This window comes from Hesperophylax consimilis, chromosome 19, assembly GCF_061612785.1.
Source record: "Hesperophylax consimilis isolate HC1 chromosome 19, BYU_Hcon_1.0, whole genome shotgun sequence".
Lineage (NCBI taxonomy): Eukaryota > Metazoa > Arthropoda > Insecta > Trichoptera > Limnephilidae > Hesperophylax > Hesperophylax consimilis.
In genome coordinates, this window is record NC_142854.1 from 14,635,596 (window position 1) to 14,657,106 (window position 21,511).

The following is a 21,511-nucleotide window of genomic DNA, read 5'->3' on the forward strand; positions in this document are numbered from 1 at the left end:
TGTGCCATATTTCGATTTACTGTAAAAGTGTATTCATCACAAAAACATTTTTTTGTATCGTAAAAATCAGATCAGATCAGAAATTGGATATTTCCGTATAAAATATTCAAATAACGTGATAACTAAAAAGAAGAAAAACTGTTTTCTGAAGCCTCAAGAACTTTCGAACTGCGAGGTCGGGCGTAATGAAATATGAAAACATATCTGGAATTTCTAGGTCAATTTTCTTCAGCTCACAGCGACTTTTTTTTTTTTTTCTTTATTCATAAAATATATTTGAATACAGTTTTTACATGCTTATCGAATACCACACTAGACACATGTCCGTATTATGGTAGTCGAATCAATAAATTGTAGAGCTTTAAATAAATTTATGTGAAAAAAAAATGCAACACGTCATTTTTATCATTCCGTTTGTAAAAAAAGTAAAATGAATATTAAAATCAATTTCAGTCAGTTTCACTTGTAGAATTCCATCTTTCTTCTTCACTTTCTGCAGTAAAGTTTTATAATGCCTTCAGAAGGCGAAACCGCTTTCACGCGTAATAATAATTACACAGCACAACTTGTTTATAAATAAACTATTTTTTTGTAAATTAAATAATAATAATTGAGTAAAATTATTTATTTTGACTTTAAGTGTCATTTTCAAAATTGTTACTGATTATGTCAAGAATTCGAGCGATAAATTAGGTACCTATGTATAATATAATATTTTTTACCCGAAAATTTTAATTCTACATACATTTGAAATGTATATTTTTTACTCAAATTTCTTTGGAGTAGTCTCAAAAAGTAACGTCAGATTATGTGATGTGTCAAGGGTTTGCGTTTTTAACATTTTCAACAAAGCGCGACTTACTTGAAGGTGTTCATTAGAAAGGTTCATTTCAGATTGTTTCTTTAAATTGTAAAAAAAAAAATACTATTTAGAAACTTGATAATATTTGTTTTTGAAAAGCATAGATCCTGCGGTAAATATTCAAAAAATACTTTCAGTCCTACAATTATAATATCTCATCTAATAACGCATTTAAAAAGGACATATATGTTAAAAAAACTACGATAGCCGATAAAAAGGGTAAGTAGGTACCTACTGACATACTAAAGTACAAAATACGAAAAATAAACATTGTGGATGTCATATTGCATAATATTATCGATTCATCCAATATGGCGGCGGAAAAACTATCCTTGCCATATGCAAAAACATAATAAAACACACAGATTATTTCGACAGCGAGTAAGCCCTTCCTACGCATGGCCACCGCTTACAAATAACAATAAAAATAAACCGAGGGGTTTAAAAATAACAAATAAAAAAAACAGCGATATTTGAGAACAATATGACCGTTGATTTACGGATTGCGTTCCACTGTGCGCCTGCCCTCAGATTTTGTAGGGGGATTTTTTGGACAATTGAATGGATTTTAGCAAGTGAAGCAAAGTGCATATAGCGACATTATTACTGCATCTGTTCGTAAATTGAAAATCGATATATTTGAGGAAAAAAAATCGCTTTTTACAAAGGTACCTACCTACCGTTAGACAATAAATACGTTTCTACAATGAACGTACGTTTTTCTGCCTTTCTAACACGAGCGTTTGCTCTAAAAAAGGTATAATCACGATTACCATTATAGGTATAACAACAACAAAATTAATTTTTTGACGTCATTTGCATCATTAAAATTAATAAATAAATTAAAAGATTGTGGAAATTTTGATTGGAAAAATATATGACACTTAGAATGGGTTGTTTCAGAGAATATGAACAATTCTTTAAATTTCAAAGTTGATTTTCAAGATCTGTGAAAGTTTTTTCAAGTTCTGTTATTATTTCAGTTATATCAAGTAACTGGCCTATAATGATATAATAACGGAACTTTTTTATTTAGTAAAAGATTATACATTTATATACATTATTTAAGAAATGTTTTGACTGCCCAACTAGGAGGATTCCCGTTTTAGGACAGTCAAATTAGGATGAGTATTAATATTTTGATAAGTTGTTTGATAAGTATAGTATTAAAATAATAATGAAATAAAAGGTATATGTACTTTTAACTGGTGCCTTAGCCTACTAACATATTTTTATAAATATGAATAACAAAGAGAAGAAATAGAATAAAATAAAATATCCAATTAAACATAAGATTAACTGCTGTTGGGTATCATTCTAATTTAAAAGTACTAGGTAGGTACATATATATACACATAATTGATAAAGATTAGAACATAAAGGTATCTTTTACATGTTTTTTTTTTTGTTTTTGGTTTGTGTTTGATTTCATTTTTTGTGTAGTAAAAGTTCACTCTCCTTTCTACCTAATTGATGAAACAAATTAGTGGTCAATTTATGAAGAATAGCTGTGTTTTCCTTTTTCCAATCATCAGGCGTGAAGTTGTATAGTTTTGGACCTAAGAATATAGTTTTGGAACTTGAATAGGACATTCACAGAACAATTAGATGAATTGTTCAAATTCTATGAAACAACTAAACCTAAAATATTTCAATATTACGGAAACACCGGGTAAATGACTTTCTTGATTATCTCTCTTACAAAGGGTTAGCAAATTATATGTTTTAATACTAAATTTCTCCTTTCGGAAATTACTACTAATTTCTGAATTCGATGACGACATGGAACGATCAAGTGAATGAAATACTGATGAGTAGGGTCATGTCATTCGCCTGAATAATAAAGACGATGCAACGACGACGAGGCGACACAAGACTCTAATAATGGCTGTTTGCTCGAGGACATTTGAGTTAATTCCGACGAATTCTTTACGATAGTATGTATATTTTTTAGAGTGATCTCTACGGATGTAAGTTATTTATATTTAAGATTAATAAAAACAGTACCTTACCATTAGAATATTTTATGTAAAACGGTTTAAAAATTAGCGGTAAGCACCAGATTTTATTTTTCTAGACGGAGAATTACGAGTAGTAACTTCACGAGGAATCCCTCTAGAAATGTCTGTGATTTTGGTAATACGTTAAGAGGAAGGTACAAGCCAAAAATTTGTATATTCTTGGTATACCTTATACTGTAAATAATAGGTAATAAAATCGCTTGCAAATGGAGTCTAGAGACGTTTCAAGTACAAAATTGTTTTTTATTTTATTTATTGAAAATGATCTACTTCTCCCTGGTGCAATCTGCAATCACTTATGGCATAATAGGATGGGGTGGTGCACCTGATACATTTATTAAGCCCCTACAAATAATTCAAAAACACATAATTAAAGTCATATATAACAAAAATAAAACATTCTCGACCGACCTATTATACAAAGAATCTAAATTATTTAAAATTCGTAAATTATTTATATTACAAACTATGAAATATTTATTTAAAAACAAAAATAATTTCAAAATAAATGAAAACAGAATGAGCAAAAGAACAAATAATATATTTTACACCCCCCAAACAAATACTAAATTAATGCAGACACATAGCAGTTTCATTGGTCCTCGTACATTTAACCTTCTACCACTACAAACTCAAATGATAAATAAAACAATAGAATATGTTAAGGAGGTAAAATTATGGCTGAATGACGCAGATATTGAAACGCTTTTTATATAAATTTATTGATCCTTTCTACAACTCACTTGCTGAAACTTTATAAACTATTGTACATAATGTTTTCTCTTTACTTTTATAATAACTATAAACAAAAAAAAAACTTTTTCTACTTATATTATATTATACTTAGGTAGGTACTTGAAATATACTTATGGTTTTATATTACCCACACTCAGGCAGTGCCTTAGTGGGTTTTCATTTCTTGTGAATACAATTTGGTAATATATATTATGTTATTATTTACTGTCTATTATTATGTATAATATATGTAAAGAAATGAAAATAAATAAAGTTAAAAAAAAAATATATATATATTTTTTGAATAATTTTGTAAGAAAGCAAAAAAGTTAATTAAGTGAAACTGTCACAGATAATCTTAGCTATAATGCTGTATTTTTTAAGTTCTTTCCTTTATGCGTTCATATATTTCTAAAAAAATTTTTTTTTAGTAGTTTGAATTTATATTTTTATTGAGTAATTTATTTTCTTATTTGTATTCTACTCAAGCGAAACGATAGGAAAACCTTCAAATTATCTAAAGCATATTTTTTGGTATTCATAATGTACACCAATTCGTTATAAAGATTAATCAAAATAGTGATTTGGTATTTAGATCTGAATTCTGTGGGACTTGTTATGGATCTTAGTTCCGGAGGGAGTTTATTCCAAGCCTTCGGCCCAGATACTCCGAAAGCGCGATCATCAAACTTAGTATTTGGCTTGCGCTTAGTTTCTATCAGTCTGCCTACAGCTGATGATGTTGCTGATCTAAGAGTTGACTGCCTCAGACCAGTGTTTTCCGGGTCGTATAGTTCAGAGAATTACATTCTTTACTTAAAATAATGTCAAGAATCACTGCTTGATAAAATGTCAAGAATAAATAAATTAATTAATAAGTTAATTACGTCCCTTAATACTATTTATTCTCCGTTCCTTATTATTTTCAAGAAAAACGAAACAATAATATGATTCCGGGATTTAATAAACACTTCATTACCGGGTAACAACGAATGTCACAAAAATTCAAATTAAAATACTTAAGGCGATGCACTACGTCGTGTAATATTTTAAATTGAGCCGCTATCAATAACAACCATTACGTAGATGGCGATAAGGTTTAAATTCCCGCTTAACACCATCCGCCTGTTTTGATTTATTCAAGAAAAAAACATGGCACAAAAGTGCCTTTTATTTTATTTTGTGGATGTTCAGGCATAAATATTTAATTATTTTCCGATCATTTTATAAATAACTTAATTTGCCACATTATACAATAAAATCATAACCGAAAATAGGTCCGTAAGTAGGAGATTTAGAACTTTAAAGCAGTTTTCATAGGCCTATACATTATTTTTTATGGGCTTATAAAAAGACTTATATAAAAAATACTCGATTATTTCAAAGGCCAAAATGTATTCTACTCGCGGTATTTAATTAAAGCATCTGAAACATTTCTAGGCGACCAAATTTTCAAACCAAAAACACATGATTTTGCATTACTACGTATGGCATCGCCTTAAATTCGATTTCCTTAAAATTTAAAAAAATGGCGTGCTGTTTTATTTAATAAGACAAAAATATGTTCAAGAGTAGTGACGAAAAGATGGCAATTAAACTATAAATTTATCTCCAGCGCTGCAGGTAGTAAAATAAGTTTTAATTGGACAAGAAGCGGAACTCACACCGAACAGATTGTTAAATCTGAAGGTAATAGAGAAAGTATAATATTTTTCTCGAGACTAATTATCAAGTGGGAGAAAATCAAGTGTTCAGATCAATTGTTTATGTTCTTGTGCATAAGGCCATAAAGGCAATTGGTCACAATTTTAATCACTCGTCGGGAGAATGCTGGACCGAGTGTCCGATTGGCTAATATACTTGGCTACGGACACAGAGGTCGCGGGTTCAAAACCCAATGGGCGCAAATAAATATATTTTTTCCGATTTTATGTCCGGGTTAAATCTTCCCCATAGGAAAAACTAAACCACACTTTTCCACAAAAGAACATCTAGTCAATCAACATTATGCAAGTGCATTATATAAGCAAAATAAATACAGAAACAACACGTCAAATCACCAGAGATCAAATGGGAAAATAATTCACCGACTCCAGATATTTTCATATCAGAGGGTTCGACTCGGTAGAACTCCTAACAGGGCCTATAAATCATACTGATACCTCAACATAAATATTTAAAAAATCTTTCGTTATCCTACATGTATTTAAAATGACTGATTGTTGCATTTTTAAATATAAATTTTTTGATACATCTAATACGCCTAAATTTTTAATGAGAGAGCTAGGTTTAGTTTTTCCTATGGGGAAGATTTAATCCGGACATAAAGTCGGAAAAATAAGTAGTAAAAACATTACGTATATTTAAAATTAGTAATAATATTATGTTTACATATTTACATTGTAATTGAAAATGAACATGCTGTTGACAAACAGCTTTATTGTGGTTTAACGAGAAGAAACTTTAAAGATAAATTAAATTTAAAAAAAGCTATTAGGAACAAATATGGCATGGACGCGTGCTGACTGACAATGGCAATGAAAGTTAAGCGTTCAGTGTGTTTCATGCTCATCTCCCTTGTTATTATAATCTGTTATTATCTAACATTCTGCCCTGTCCGTGTACCAAAGGCATTCAATCCTCACGGCAAACTACTTAGGAGATACCACTCCATGGTATTAATTATTAAGTGCGTTACATAAAACAATTAGGAATATTATTGCATCTTGAAAAATATTTCAAGTAAGTCGTATATCATTTTTTTTATTTCCCGAATATTCCGCACCGGATGTGGGCGCTGTGATCTGCCTTAAAGTGCTTTTAAATTGATGGACCAACTTTAAGTTATTAAATAATATTAAACAGAGGAGTAATCAATCGCGGAGTAAGCCAGTATTCAAAGCCTAGTGAAAAATCATAAATTCTCGAGGTTAACAATAATGGGAAATGTTAAAACCGTGCGAATTTAAGGCGATGCCATACGTAGTAATGCAAAATCATGTGTTTTTGGTTTGAAAATTTGGTCGCCTAGAAATGTTTCAGATGCTTTAATTTAATACTGTGAGTAGAATACATCTCGGCCTTTGAAATAACCGAGTATTTTTTAGATAAGTCTTTTTATAAGCCCAGAAAAAAATAATGTATCAGGCCTATGAAAACTGCTTTAAAGTTCAAAATCTCCTACTAACGAACCCATTTTCGGTTATGATTTTATTGTATAATGTGGCAAATTAAGTTATTTATAAAATGATCGAAAAAAAATTTAATATTTATGCCAGAACATCCACAAAATAAAATAAAAGGCACTTTTTCGCCATGTTTTTTTCTTGCATAAATCAAGACAGGCGGATGGTGTTAAGCGGGAATTTAAACCTTATCGCCATCTACGTAAGGGTTGTTATTGATAGCGGCTCAATTTAAAATATTACACGACGTAGTGCATCGTCTTAATGTGAAAGAGCGAGAAAAATATCAAAGTTTTTTTACTGTAATAAAACATACGTCTGCATCATAGACTAAATTAGACTAGATATATTTGCATATATTATTTTAAAATATCTTTTAAAACTTACAAAAAATATTGATTAGACTACTGTAATATCATCCGATTTAATGGAAATGCGTATATGGCGGCGAGTGTGTATTTGATTGCCACTAAAAGTTGATAGAATGCATTGTCATCGACAACGAGTCTATCTACCCAGTATCAGCTTGATCGGATGCCGGGAAGTGGGTTAATTTCCGCTTCCAAGATTTGCATTCATTAATTACTGAAAACAAAGGTAAATTTAAATAGATGAATTTAAAAAGGAATATAACATAGAGTGAACTATTGTCCTACGTCTCTTTTACGTCCCTTGTTACTCCAGATGTTATATTGCGTACATCAACTCTACAGAGGAAAGCAATTTCCTTCAGGGCCCTATTTCGTGTTCCGGGATGATGTTTGGGGGTCGTTTTCATGAGAGGAAGGTATGAGAATGGGTCTTGAAAAGACCTAAATTGTAGGAGAGAGGGGAGAAAAGGAGAGTCTGGAAAGTCGTCACACAGCCATGCAGTTCGACTCAAGAACGTAGTCTTAGTTCGTAGTCCCGTTCCTGTGACAAATATCAACCATGTACAAATGTTGGACGTGCGTTTGGCTCGTTTCCCGATCATGCACGGGCGCCGCACAGTGGGCTGAAAATCGCCTTTCATAGACATGGAGACTTGAATTTTCAAGTGTATTTTTTTTGGCTAGAAATGGATTCTGCTGATCATTACTATATTACATTTAAGCATTAAAATGAATCATCAACATTAAAAAGGGTTTTTTTCAACTTTGAGGATTTAAAAAAAAAATCGCAAGTTGTGCCACAATACGCAATATGTCAAAAAAATACAAATAAATAGTAGTATATCTGTGTGTAAGGATAGAGTGGCCAACCTTATGATTCCAGAGATAGCCTCATTTTTAATGTCAGTGCCATACAAATTTTTCATTAAAAAATGATAACTCCTTCATTTGCATACGCAATTGCTTCATACAAAATTTTATAGCATAGTCATGATCAGCAGAATCCATTTCTAGCCAAAAAAGACCCTTAAAAATTCAAGTCTCTATGTCTATGAAAGGCGATTTTCAGCCCACTGTGCGCCGAAGGGATCAATGACGACAGTTCCATGCAGCATCTATAATTGAAATACCTGTTGAACAAGAACAGAATTCCCACCTGACGCCTGTGCTCTAAAACTTGCAATCCGTTTGTGAAGATAGATAGAATATATCAATCGAGAATTCCACGAAAAATAAACATAAAATAATTGTCGAAATATTATTTTAAAATGGTTTCCATTTTTTTCTTAAATCCGTATGTTAACCATGCAAGGACGCCATATGGCGAATATTGGGATATTCTGAGATTTTAGGTAGGTACTATGTTGGTGTAATATAAAAAGCATATAAAAAAGCTGTCCTGCTTGGGAGCATTTCTTGAAGTAAAAAAGCTAAAATAAAAAGACAGTTCTGTCGAGTATTTAAACACGGTGAGGTGAAAGTATCTGGAAAAAAAGCTATCGATAAAAAGCTGTCAGCATTATATGTTTTTACTGTTATCAGATTAGAAATATTGGAGCATTAGAAATAAATTAGGTTTTTTTATTGATTTATACGGTTCGTTGGAATTTGAGTAATCTGTGTAAATTGAAATTAATTGAATAACCGTATTCAGTTATCTGCACATTTGTAAAATTATTTATACTATGAATTGGGATGGAGGAATAATAGTCAAGACACTGTAATTAACGCAATGTATTATCTTGAGTAACATTACGTTTAAGAAGAGACATTGGACACTCTATCTTATAGTCCTTTCTTATCGCTTTCTTATGCCGTCTCTTTCATACTAGATATCAGTCACATGGTTTTTTGAGAGATTGATGAAATTTTAAACACTTAACCTCCAAAACAAGAGGAAGGTCACTGTTTACGACCACCTCATCCACTTTATCATCCCTTAACGCCGAATTTTGACACTATTTGAAGTAATTTTGATGACACTCTAAATAACAGGAAAATTACTGTCTACATCATATTTACAAAAACTTTGCGTAAAACCCGGGCAACGCCGGAAACCTCAGCCATTATTTTGTCTAAATCGTCCTGGTGAAAAACCACCATTAATACTGGATTAAACCGTATTTGGTGATCACATCTGAATAGCCAAGTACTTCCAAATCTTCCTCCTCCCCATCTTCTTCCTTGCCCTACTCCCTTCAGCATCAGAACATACCCCAATCGATGAAGCAAAGTTCCACCGGCACCGGAGAGTTTGGACTCTTGTGCAGTATTTAAAATATTACAAAAAAATCTAGATGCTGTCAAATTGTATTGAATAATTGCTATTATTGTAGAAATGTGATCCCTGAGGCGAATGCGGGGTAAAACCATGTATGATCGTGTGAGAAATGAAGAGATCCGCAAAAAATTCAGAGCTAATGCAAGCGTAATGAATAAGATTAAGAAGAGGACGCTTAGATGGTTTGGGCATGTAGAGCGAATAAACGAAGAAACGATTGTAAGGATATATGACGCTAATGTTAATGGAAGAAGAAGTCGGGGATGCCTGAGGAAGACACGGCACGATCAAAAGAGTGTGTGCCAAGACCGAGATTTTTGGCGGTCCATCATCTCTGCCTACCCGTTAGTCACAATAGAAATCTCAGCATCACTTGTATGAACTTCCACCAGAACTGACCTAAACTTCGAAATAAGTGCTCTTCGAATTACGAATTAATATTATAAATCTTCTCAATTTGAACCATGTTGGGTATGTGTTTCGAAGCCGTGACCGCATCTCGAATATACGTAATAATAATTCGTAATAAAATAACGATTACGGATAACGCCCGGACTGAATGTACATTGAAAGAATATTGCCAGCAAAAACTCGATTAATTTTAAAATAACCTAAATTGAGTTTCCTGGCCGTGTCAGATCTGACAGGAAAAAATGTAATTGATTCGTACGAAATGAGGTTTGTTTTTAAGCCACCAGAGTGGTTTCAAATTTAAATTAATAATAGCATCTGCTCGGTATTATATCTCGCTGATAACCAAACACAGATTAAAAAAAAATCAATCTTGTAAGGTTAGGTTAAAATAAATTATATCGATTGAAAGGTGAGGTTGGATCATTTATTTTGTCTATGAGAGTTGAAACGTCCTATCAATAATATTTTTGTACGCAAATTTCAAATCTTAACCGTAATGTATACTGTAACAAAGCATCAAGTTGGTTAATCAAATGCACTGTACACTCTATATATACGTCATTATTGTACTAATAATAATAATAATATTTGGTTAATTTATATAGCGCCGTTTTCGTGAGAAATCACCTCAAGGGCGCTGTACAAATATATTTCTTAAATAGTTAATACTAGAACTACTGACTTAAAACTAGTGTTTAATTTAATTACGTCTGAGACTTATATCTAGTGACTTACGACTAAGTCCTATAACTACTATCTTAATAAAATATGTATTTACATTATGTAGAAACTTATAACTAAAATTAACAATAACAATCTAATTTTACAAGCGCCAGAAGAAGGAGGAAGTTCTATAGGTTGTTTATAAAATTAGTTTTTATTATTAGCTGGAAATATATCTAAAATGGATGAATGAAATTAATCGTCGATCTTTAACGCATTTAGATGATTCATCTGCCAACAACTAAACCGATTGATGTGTTATGTTCCCGCTGATATTGTCCACTGTCCATTGATAGGCAAGTCAATAGAATTTTGACTTTATCATAAGTAGTTGAACGGTAATGTACCTCACTATGTATTAGTAATCAAGGAATTGGGGGATGAAATCTGTTAGCCATAAGTTGAAATAGTTTGACTAGTCTATGGTTAGTAATGTGATAGATCATTGTAGAATCTAAATATTGAAGACAATATTAGTGATTTCTAAACGAAAATCTGAAACAGAAAAATCAGAAAAGGAAACGGTCACATCTGGGACTCGAACCCAGGACCCTTGTCTTTCCGGGACACCGTTCTACCACTGAGCTAATGGGACCCTATCCCCCTCGGTCACTTTTAACTGTATCATACTTCGAATAAGAACTACTAACATTGTCTTCATTTTTTCACCGCACATTTTTATTGGCAACTATCTTTATGTATGATCGCAAGATTCAACCCGAACTAAATGCAATCCAGACAGCGTCTTTTTAGATAAACCTATCTTATTTTTTATTTTATTTTATTTATTTTTTTTAATGTGCGACATCTGTTGACTTTTCTGCAAGTCTAGAATGAATATTTATTTTTCGGAATAACTTTATTGAGTAAAACCTCAAATTGTAATATTTAAATATTGAAGACAATATTAGTGATTTCTAAACGAAAATCTGAAACAGAAAAATCAGAAAAGGAAACGGTCACATCTGGGACTCGAACCCAGGAAAGACAAGGGTCCTGGGTTCGAGACCCAGATGTGACCGTTTCCTTTTCTGATTTTTCTGTTTCAGATTTTCGTTTAGAAATCACTAATATTGTCTTCAATATTTAAATATTACAATTTGAGGTTTTACTCAATAAAGTTATTCCGAAAAATAAACATTGTAGAATCATATTATGTACATATTTGTACAGCGCCCTTGTGGTGATTTTTCACAAAAACGAATTATTATAAAATTTTAAAATTCACGTGCTAGACACGTGTACTCTCCCACTACTGTACCTTCAGTTTCCTAAAAATGAGAACCTTAGATCACATCTCTTTCGGTTGATCCTCTCTAAACAAATATCCTATCTTCTATCAAGCCTTATCTAAAATTGTCTCCCCTGCGTTTAACATCTCTCTTCGTTTGAACTCAACTCCAATCTACCACATATTTATTATGAAATTTACCCATATAAATTAAATTCACCTTCTCTCTCTCCATAATTTGAAATTATGGCTTAGAATACCCTTCAATGATAAAAGCCAGATTTTTGTTTAAATACGGTAAATTTATGAGTTGCCTTGCATGAAATGGGGTAGTTGGGTTGTTTTTTTTATATGATGAAGGCCTAGTTATAAATCAATTTTAAAAACACAGCGAAATATTCAATCTGTGTTCAAAAATTGACAAAAAATGAACTGTCTCCAATTTTGAGAATGAGAATCAAAATAATTTTCTGTTAAAATATAGGTAGGTGTACTTTATCGCTTATCTGAACTCTTGACACAATCAGTTCCAATTTTAAAAATGACGCATAAATTCAAAACAAATCCGAGTTCATTAAACCAGAGTTACAATCACTCACAAGCCGACGCACAACCGAAATTAATGTGATTGATTATTAAAATTATTACATATCAAATGTATCCGTTTAAATTTTAAAACAATACATAATTAAGTAGATTTAACAAGACAGCACTATCGCTCTGAAGTTGGCTGTAAGATGTTAGTATTATAATACAACCTAATATCGTTTATCACGCAGCATCTTACCTCCGGACCGATCTCATGCCCAAAGAGGCAAATAAGAGAAGTGAGGCATTCTGTGGCGTATGCCCCGCGGCTTTCTCCCACAAGAATAATATCTACTTAGTTTATTGGCTGTACTGTGTAGAGTCACGAGGGGTAACCGCACGCGGTTGGTAAGTGTACGCGACGATGTTTGCGACAAATTCGTGCATGCTTTATATAAGCTCATTCTTTAATTCTATAGTGCTTTGGACCGCCTTGAAATGAAACAGATTGCGTTTTGTCAGAATAACAGGTAAATTATTTATTATTATTATAATAATAATAACATGGCTTTACATCTTTACAGTTAATTATTCCGTATCTACACTTACACTACGTTATGCGTATGCTTACCCTACATATGGGGAAACTGTACGCAATCCACGACACACGTGTGAGTTTTCAACGTAAATTGTTGATTTAGGAACAGCATGAGGTTTTGTATTTGTTTGAGGTGCCATAATAATCAATCATATTGATTAACAAAAATAATAATAATATATGTTTAGCGTTTTAATATTTAAAAATTGCGTCCGGTTACCCCACGTTACTCTACAGTATATCCCCTCTAATCTTCCAATAGACCCCACGACTCTCCGTTCATCTGTTCTTACCTCTCCCAATTGACCGCGGTGATAACACTATCTTTTGTAAATAGGTAAAACCCTTAAGCCGCGCATTCCGAATTTCTACCGATTTATAACATATGTTTTAAGCTTTTAAAAATATATATCCTATTTTTGAGGGTAATATTTATACACTTGCGAGCCGTAACGGTAATTACATGAAAATTCCCTCGATAGAAAAAAATCGCAAAGTAAGCTCTAAAAATGATTAAAAATACATTTTGTTCTGTTATAGGTATGAAAAAATTCAAAGTGTTTCTTTAAATGCAACTTTAAAAATTTGTCGAGACATTTTTGCTCTATTTAAATATGTCATGCTTTATTAAACATTTTCGCTTACGCCATTATTATAATAATTATTGTTTTTTTATTAGCACGCTCTATTTAAGCCACAGCATGAAACTATCAGGAGACAATAAAAACGAATATTTACGGATTCATAAAACTAATTAAATATCCATGATTAAATGTAAAACTGAACTCTGGTGAATTATAAACGCGCAGCGACATACTGTGGCGTTCTAACCTCTCTGTGTACCCTTTAAGATACCACTGCACACGATTTAGTCTGCTAATGGCGTCCATCACTTGTATAGCTGTTACAAACCTTTGCTATTATTTATACCATGAAAAGTAGGTTCGATATTAATCTCTGTTTCTTGGCTCCTTTGGCCCTGAAAACACTCGCAGACCTCTTGCTTTAGGCCTTATAAATTTCGACACTAGTTGCACACTTTTTCGGTTTATAACATCTAAATGTCAAACAATGAGTAGTTACATTACTAGACCCAATAGGCCACTTGCATGGGTGTTTTTTCGATTTAAGAAAGATTTCAAAAATGTAAGAAAAAAAATTAAATTCCGCGGCTTTTTATAAATATCACCCTTTTATTGTTAAAAATTTAGTATAACGCAAAATTATGTAACTAAAACCTAAATCCAATTATCAAGATACAATACGTATCAATGAATAAATTAAAGATAATTGTTAGAAAAAAAATTATGATAATACCTTTGTGCATTGAAAAATTGTAAAAATGAGAGATTTATTACAATCAAACTGAATACTACTCAGTTTTGTAAGACACTATGTCAAATACAAATGTAAAAAAAAATGTTTTTTTTTTAAATCCGCACAAGAATCTTAACCGCACTTAACTATGCGAAGCCAGCGACACTATGCTATTTTCATTTGGGGTCATATTTTCAAGATACCACACGGAAAAACTCTAGCACAGCTTAGAGAAATGGAAAGTAAGGTATTCCTTTAAAAGTCATTCCGTTCCACCTCCCTTCAGTCGTACGACAACATTCTTAACAGAATTCATACATTCTTAGAATATAGGTATGCAAAAAAGTTTACCCCAAATCATTTATAAGCCCCCTAGCAACGCCGGGTACACGTCAGCTGGTTTCGAATAAAAATTTGTGTCACTTTCGTTTTTTAGAAGCGTTTTTTTTGGGTCAATTAAAAAAGCGTGCAAGTGGCTCATTCCCCTCGGCCATAAATAAAACTAGTCCAGTCTTGTTTAACCCAATGCCAGATATTTGATGGAATGAATGTATTTATTAGAGACATGAGTTTGCGGTCAGTTCTTTTATGTGATAGCCAATTTTAAATCTTCACATTGGAAAAGTTGGTACAAGTTGCACAATTGGTTAGCCGCGCCCAATTTCGTGCAGGAAATTCCAACAATATTTGAAAATAAATGGTTGCATTATGAATGGATGAATTAATAACACCAGTGGATGACGTATTAATATCACACATCGATTATTAAATCATTTCGTACGCCGGGATTTGAACCCGCGACTTTGAATTCATAGTCGAGAATCTTAACCGCTCGATCACGTAAGTTGTCACTCCGAATTTCTACTGAAACTTCCCTTGAACAATAACCGTCTTACCAATTAAGAATCTTACACGCCCGTTCAACGTTACGTTTGTAAGGAAAGCCGGCCTTGAGCCTGATTTAGGACCATTTTAACCAAACAAACGCTATAAGTAAAGTTTTTCAATGTTCTGACCTTACGCGCCGCGTAATATTTACACCACGTTTTAATAAGACTGTAAGTTTAAAAGCTCTTAAAAATGTACGTTATTTTTTAAGATACTCTCTATTCAGACGCCCAAATGAAAAATAATTTTATGGATTTCTCTCGATAGAAAAAAAAATCATAAGTTATGCTCAAAAAATAAAAAAATATATGGTTTTGTTATTTAACATGCCGTATGCATAAAGCTACAATTAGAGGTGATGCTGCTTACTAATATCTCGTCGAAACTTTTTCCACTAATAGAACGCGATAAGCGGTGATAGTAGACCCGTTTCGGTAGTTTTAGTTGGAGCGTTGGGAGAGTTGGAGGTAAAAAAGCGGTACCGATTTTTTCGCTTCATGTCCATCTACATACAATACATCAATAGCTGTATGAAAATATTCTTATCTCAGATGTCGAGAGATTTTTGCTCTATTTTAAATAAGTCGTGTTTTATTAAATATTTTCAAAACAGTCGCACACTAATTTCAATACTTTATTTTTTATTATATATTAGCGCGCTCCCTCTATCATTTATATCTATCTGTTAAACCATCTTCAGTAATCTTCTTTTTCTTTTTGAACGCATATAACAGAGATTTAGCGATTATTAATATAATAACTAGACATCGATTTAAATATTTGCATATTACGCAGTGACGAATATAATTTGAACCATTTTGGGCGTTAGTGCATATTTAAGCCTTTTTTGGTCGTTATTGCACATTTGGGCTTTATTTCACCCATTCAGCTATTACAGTTAGTGCATATTTTGGTATTGATAGTGCATATTTGGCCATTTTGTTGGTGCATAACAAAAACAACAATTTGATATTTACAATCTGTTAATTTGTTATTAAGGTTACTTTTATCCTGACGAAGGAAGCTTCCTGAACCGATATTTAGACAGATTACACGCGTTTTGAGAATGTAAAGTGAGGTAATAATCATTTTGAAAACACTTACTTGCAGTATGATTCAGATCTCGGGAAGGAGACGCAGGCACCGCCATTTTTGCATGGAGAAGGCGAACAGGAAACGAATCCTAAAACAAAAAAGAAATAAAACATTTTAATGTGATGATTGCAACAAACAAATAAAAAGGAAGTCTTATCAATAATAAAGCGTTTATCTTACAGGAAAATAATTTGCTTCGTGGCCTATTTCATCTTTCGAGATGCTTTGTTGTGGGAGGGAGTAAACACAAAGGCCGGCAATCTAATATATGTCGAACTAAAGACTAGTTTTCGTATGACAAACGTTGGGCTTGCGTGTTGCATATATTCACACTGGACATCGCTGCTGAAGAGATCGATGACGCTAGTTTCTCGGAGCATCTTCCATTGAAATGCCCGTAGAACAATAACAGCATTCCACCTGATCATTCCATTCCCACCTGATGCATGCACTCTAAAGATACGGGAATCTATCAAATAGACCGCCCGTTTCTGCACAGGGTTCAAGGTTTTTTGTTGAGTATATAAGCTCAAGAGGTGGCTGCCAATCTAAAAATGCAAATTCAACAGTGAGACGCACTTACGATGTGTACAGGGTCAGCAGTAAATAGTTGTGTACTATCATCAGTATCTTCGGACCCTATACAATACGCTCAGCTTCTGAGGGGCTAACTTGACTGTAGCTTCGGTAGAATCCCTCTGACTGAGCTAACGAGCTAACTAACACCAAGCATAAAGATGGAAAGCATGTTGGGAACATGGCTTTGCACTTTGCAGGAAATGGCATGGATTTTAAGTTTTTCTTTTATATATTCAATAAAATTATTTGTATTAAGAAAATAACATAAATTTACGTCTGCAAGTGGCTTAACCACAGTTTTATAATATTTAATCAATTAATTTACTGGACAATTTATATAGCGCCGTTTTGTGAGTGAAATGAAGAACAGGAACAGGTGACACGAAGATAGAAGATGGAGACTCTGGAGCAAGAATCCTAGGTGGTGAAGAAACTGGACCAGCTGCTGCAGCGAGAGAGTCCACCGCGTCCACAAACAGTGCCAGCACGAGGTTCGTCATCCATCCAGGTATGTGTCTGCTGCTAATAAAGCGCTGACACAATATCCTCACATAGATAACAGATCTTGGCAGCACCGCTGTGACTTTCGACGAAGATAGAAGATGTAGACTGTGCAGCAAGAATCCTAGGTGGTGAAGAAAATGGACCAGCTGCTGCAGCGAGAGAGTCCACCGCGTCCAACAACAGTGCCAGCACAAGGTTCAATAATTACACAACAAAACTAGTTTATAAACATTTTTTAATAAATTGTATAGATAATATTATAGAATAATACAAGAAAAACTTAAAAATAAACTTGAATACCATATATTGAAGGCGTGGAAGTTGGGTGACTGTCGATTGGCGACGATTTCGTTGGTGACACGCGTTGTGCGCGGGGTTTCAAACTATAATTCCCCTATTTCTATTATCTACGAAGCAATACGATCTAAATAAGGACATGTTCCGTGTTAGCAAGGCCTGCTATATTTGCTTTACGACATCCTTCTAAATAAATCGACTAATTTCACGGTATAGTTACAAAAATAAGTCAACACGTCTCTTGAGTCTTGACTATTGACCCCGGCGTAAACTACTGTATTACAATTACAATTTGAAGCATGAATCATTATTTGCCTGGTAAACTCAGACTTACTTTAAGCAAAATTGAACGTTCAAAACCTCTGTTAACTCTTGTTCTCCTGGTGTGAAGTGTGAATAATCGACCATTTCAAATCTGACTACCATCGCTACCAAAGCAAACATCAGTTAGCGATATTTTTATACGCTTCTGTTCGTTTTTGTTACTATTTTGTTAGAGACACGATCTTTTAAGTCAACAACACCAAGAGTGAGGGAATTGCTACCAGCCGTCTAGTTTTGATGTTGGTTTTTGTAAATTAAAAATTTATCCACGGTGACTTGACGATTTATTTTTATATTTGCTTTAAGACAGGAAGAGGTTGTAAGGTACTTGTAGAAAACAGTAATGTCATGTTTAAACGAATCAGACGATTAAATAAAAGAGGATAATATTTATTTGTAACCCTGAAGCAGCAAGCTCATGAAATTTCTGACATTGCTAAATCAACGTTCATATTTTAAGCTGAATACATAGTAGATATTGCTATCATAGTCTACGATTTTTAAAAATTCATCATAAATCAAACATACAAATTCTGCCCGTCTATGAAAATGTGCGTGATGTGAAATATTCCTTCGTAATGTAAAATTATTCACGATTTAACTTAACATTCGAACTGATTGTGCACATAGCAATAGAGTAGGTACCAAATTTAAAAAAACATATATTTGAAATGTGTATTTCTTTCGTTTAAATTTTTGATGATTTTACTGGCGGTGTTCATTCAAAGGGAAAATTTCTGTTTGTCTCTGTAATTATTTTTTGATACGCCATGTCCCGATGCAAATATTTTATGAATACAAAAATTTACACCCATCCTACAATTAGATTCAAAAAACCTACAATTATAATAAGCTTCTAATAAATTGATAATATTTAGTTAATGTTGCGCAACATTGAAAAAACCAGCGACTGTAAAACGAAATTTTTGACTTGGCATATTTACACTTTAGTTTGTTGACCGAAAATGAATTACAAAACGGATATATTTATAACGATTATTTGATAACTTATAATTACTTATTATTACAATTATATACACGATATTTTCTTAGTAGCATGTATATAAAAAAATGTTAAAAGTTGGCATTCAAAACGCAATTTAAGACGAAAAAAAGGTAAGAAATACATTTAGGATGGTTCGTTTCATAGAATTTGAACAATTCATCAAATCTCAATCTTCATTTTCAGCTTCTTTGAAAGTCCTATTCAAGTTCTGTTATTACTTGAGTTCTGTCCATATACCTTTTCATAGAATTTAAACAATTCATCAAATTTCAATCTTCGTTTTCGGGTTCTTTGAAAGTCGTATTCAAGTTCTGTTATTACTCGAGTTCTTTCAATATACCTTTTCATAGAATTGGAACAGTTAATCAAATTTCAATCTTTATTTTCGGGTTCTGTGGAAGTCCTATTCAAGTTCTGGTATTGTTTAATTGACAGGACCCACGTAATAACAAATAAAATAACAGAAACTTAAATATTGAAGACAATATTAGTGATTTCTAAACGAAAATCTGAAACAGAAAAATCAGAAAAGGAAACGGTCACATCTGGGACTCGAACCCAGGACCCTTGTCTTTCCGTGACAGTGCTCTACCAACTGAGCTAATGGGACCCTATTCCCCTCGGTCACTTTTTTTTTGGTCCTGGGTTCGAGTCCCAGATGTGACCGTTTCCTTTTCTGATTTTTCTGTTTCAGATTTTCGTTTAGAAATCACTAATATTGTCTTCCATATTTAAATATAACAATTTGAGGTTTTACTCAATAAAGTTATTCCGAAAAATAAATAACAGAAACTTAATTTATAAATTTGAAGAATTCTTTAAATTCTCTAAAACAACCCATCCTTAGTTATTACAAGCGTTATAACCATTCGGAGGTTTGCAAGGATTTACAGGCGTAGATCAACACACCTTGACCACAATTTCATGGAAGAGTCCACTAAATAAATAAATATCTTCTGCTATAAAACTATACACCAATTACTTTTCATCTTTTAAAATCGGAAGTCACGATATCCCATAGTAGACCAGCTTATCGTGAGGACATCGATATGTAAGTAAAGCAATACAAGAATCTTTCAAGCCTATTTTAACAAGTCTTGATTTAAAATAAAGCAATCACGAGACTTGGCCATGAACGATCCATCAAAAATCATCTATCAATACATTTTCAATCCACATACTCCAAGTAACCTCGCATCTTATTAATTCTATACACTCCCCTCCCAACACGATCTGGTAAATTGATGTTAACTTGTCTAGTATTTATAACATTATATTTTATGAAAACATTGAAAATAGAAAGTATTGCGTGTTGATCAATGCGTCTCGGAATGTTACAATTAAACTTTCCAGTGTTTTAGGGTCATATATGACCGGGCGTCCATATTTCATAAAAGTTTTTTTTCCATCATTCGGAAAATGTATTTTTGTTGACGTTAGAAAGAGAAATAATAATAATATTAATGTTGGAAAATTTGTATAACGCCGTTTTTGTGAGATATCACCTCAGGGGCGCTTTACAGTTGATGCAGGTATTACAAAAAATATAAATATTACAAAAATAAAGTGAAGTTAAGTTAAGTAAAATAAAGAACAGGAACAGGTGACATGAAGATAGAAGATGGAGACTCTGCAGCAAGAATCTTAGGTGGTGAAGAAACTGGACCAGCTGCTGCAGCGAGAGAGTCCACCAGCAGTGCCAATACGCGGTTCGTCATCCGTCCAGGTATGTGTCTGCTGCTAATAAAGCGCTGACACAATATCCTCTCACAGATACCAGACCTTGGCAGCACCGCTGTGACGTTCGACGAAGATAGAAGATGGAGACTCTGGAGCAAGAATACTAGGTGGTAAAGAAACTGGACCAGCTGCTGCAGCGAGAGAGTACTAATAAAAAAAGAATAATAATTCCTTTCAGATTGCCTCAGATTTATACTGTATGCTATTAATAAAATCATAAAAATAACCAAAATGAATAAATTAATTAAAGTAAAAAACGTTTTAACTGTAAAAATTATTTCTATTTTTTTATTATATGAACGAGACAAAAGTGAAGTTAGAGTTTTCTTACAAAACGAATGTTGTTTTCGAAATATCGATATCTCTAACTTTTTTTACTAAATGTGTTTTGCGTTTTTGACAAAATTTTTCACGTTTGATATTAAAATTTTATTATTTATAAATAGTTATGTTTATTTTAAATGCATGCAATCTTTACATTTTTTATATTAAAACCATTATTTAATAATTATTAAAATATACACAAAGAAAAATATCAAATATTCATCATCGTTTAGAATAGATACATTGCCAATTTTAGTGAAAATAGAAGCAAATATACCGCACAGAGTTTTGGCAGCCGGGCGGAAAGAGACGACGAGACACATGCAAGAGCGTCGTCCCGTCTTGCCACTTGCCAGGCAAGAGTCGGTTTTACCACCCTTAGGCGCTCTAAAATATGTTTTACATCAAAAGTTTATTATAAAACACGGAGAGAATGAAACCAAAACCAATACAGTAGTGGAGTATTGAGCTGAAGATGTTCCGCGAGA

The 21,511-nt window shown here is 32.8% G+C and overlaps 1 protein-coding gene across 2 annotated transcripts in view; it reads right to left on the minus strand.

The window, feature by feature from the left end:
- Positions 1 to 21,511, minus strand: part of N (neurogenic locus Notch protein) — a 235,274-nt gene that overhangs the window by 129,868 nt on the left and 83,895 nt on the right. For both annotated transcript variants that reach the window (XM_089642870.1, XM_089642869.1), the window contains exon 2: positions 16,259 to 16,337. In XM_089642870.1, the coding sequence (XP_089498996.1) occupies positions 16,259 to 16,337 (79 nt within the window). The remainder of the gene's footprint in view (positions 1 to 16,258; positions 16,338 to 21,511) is intronic.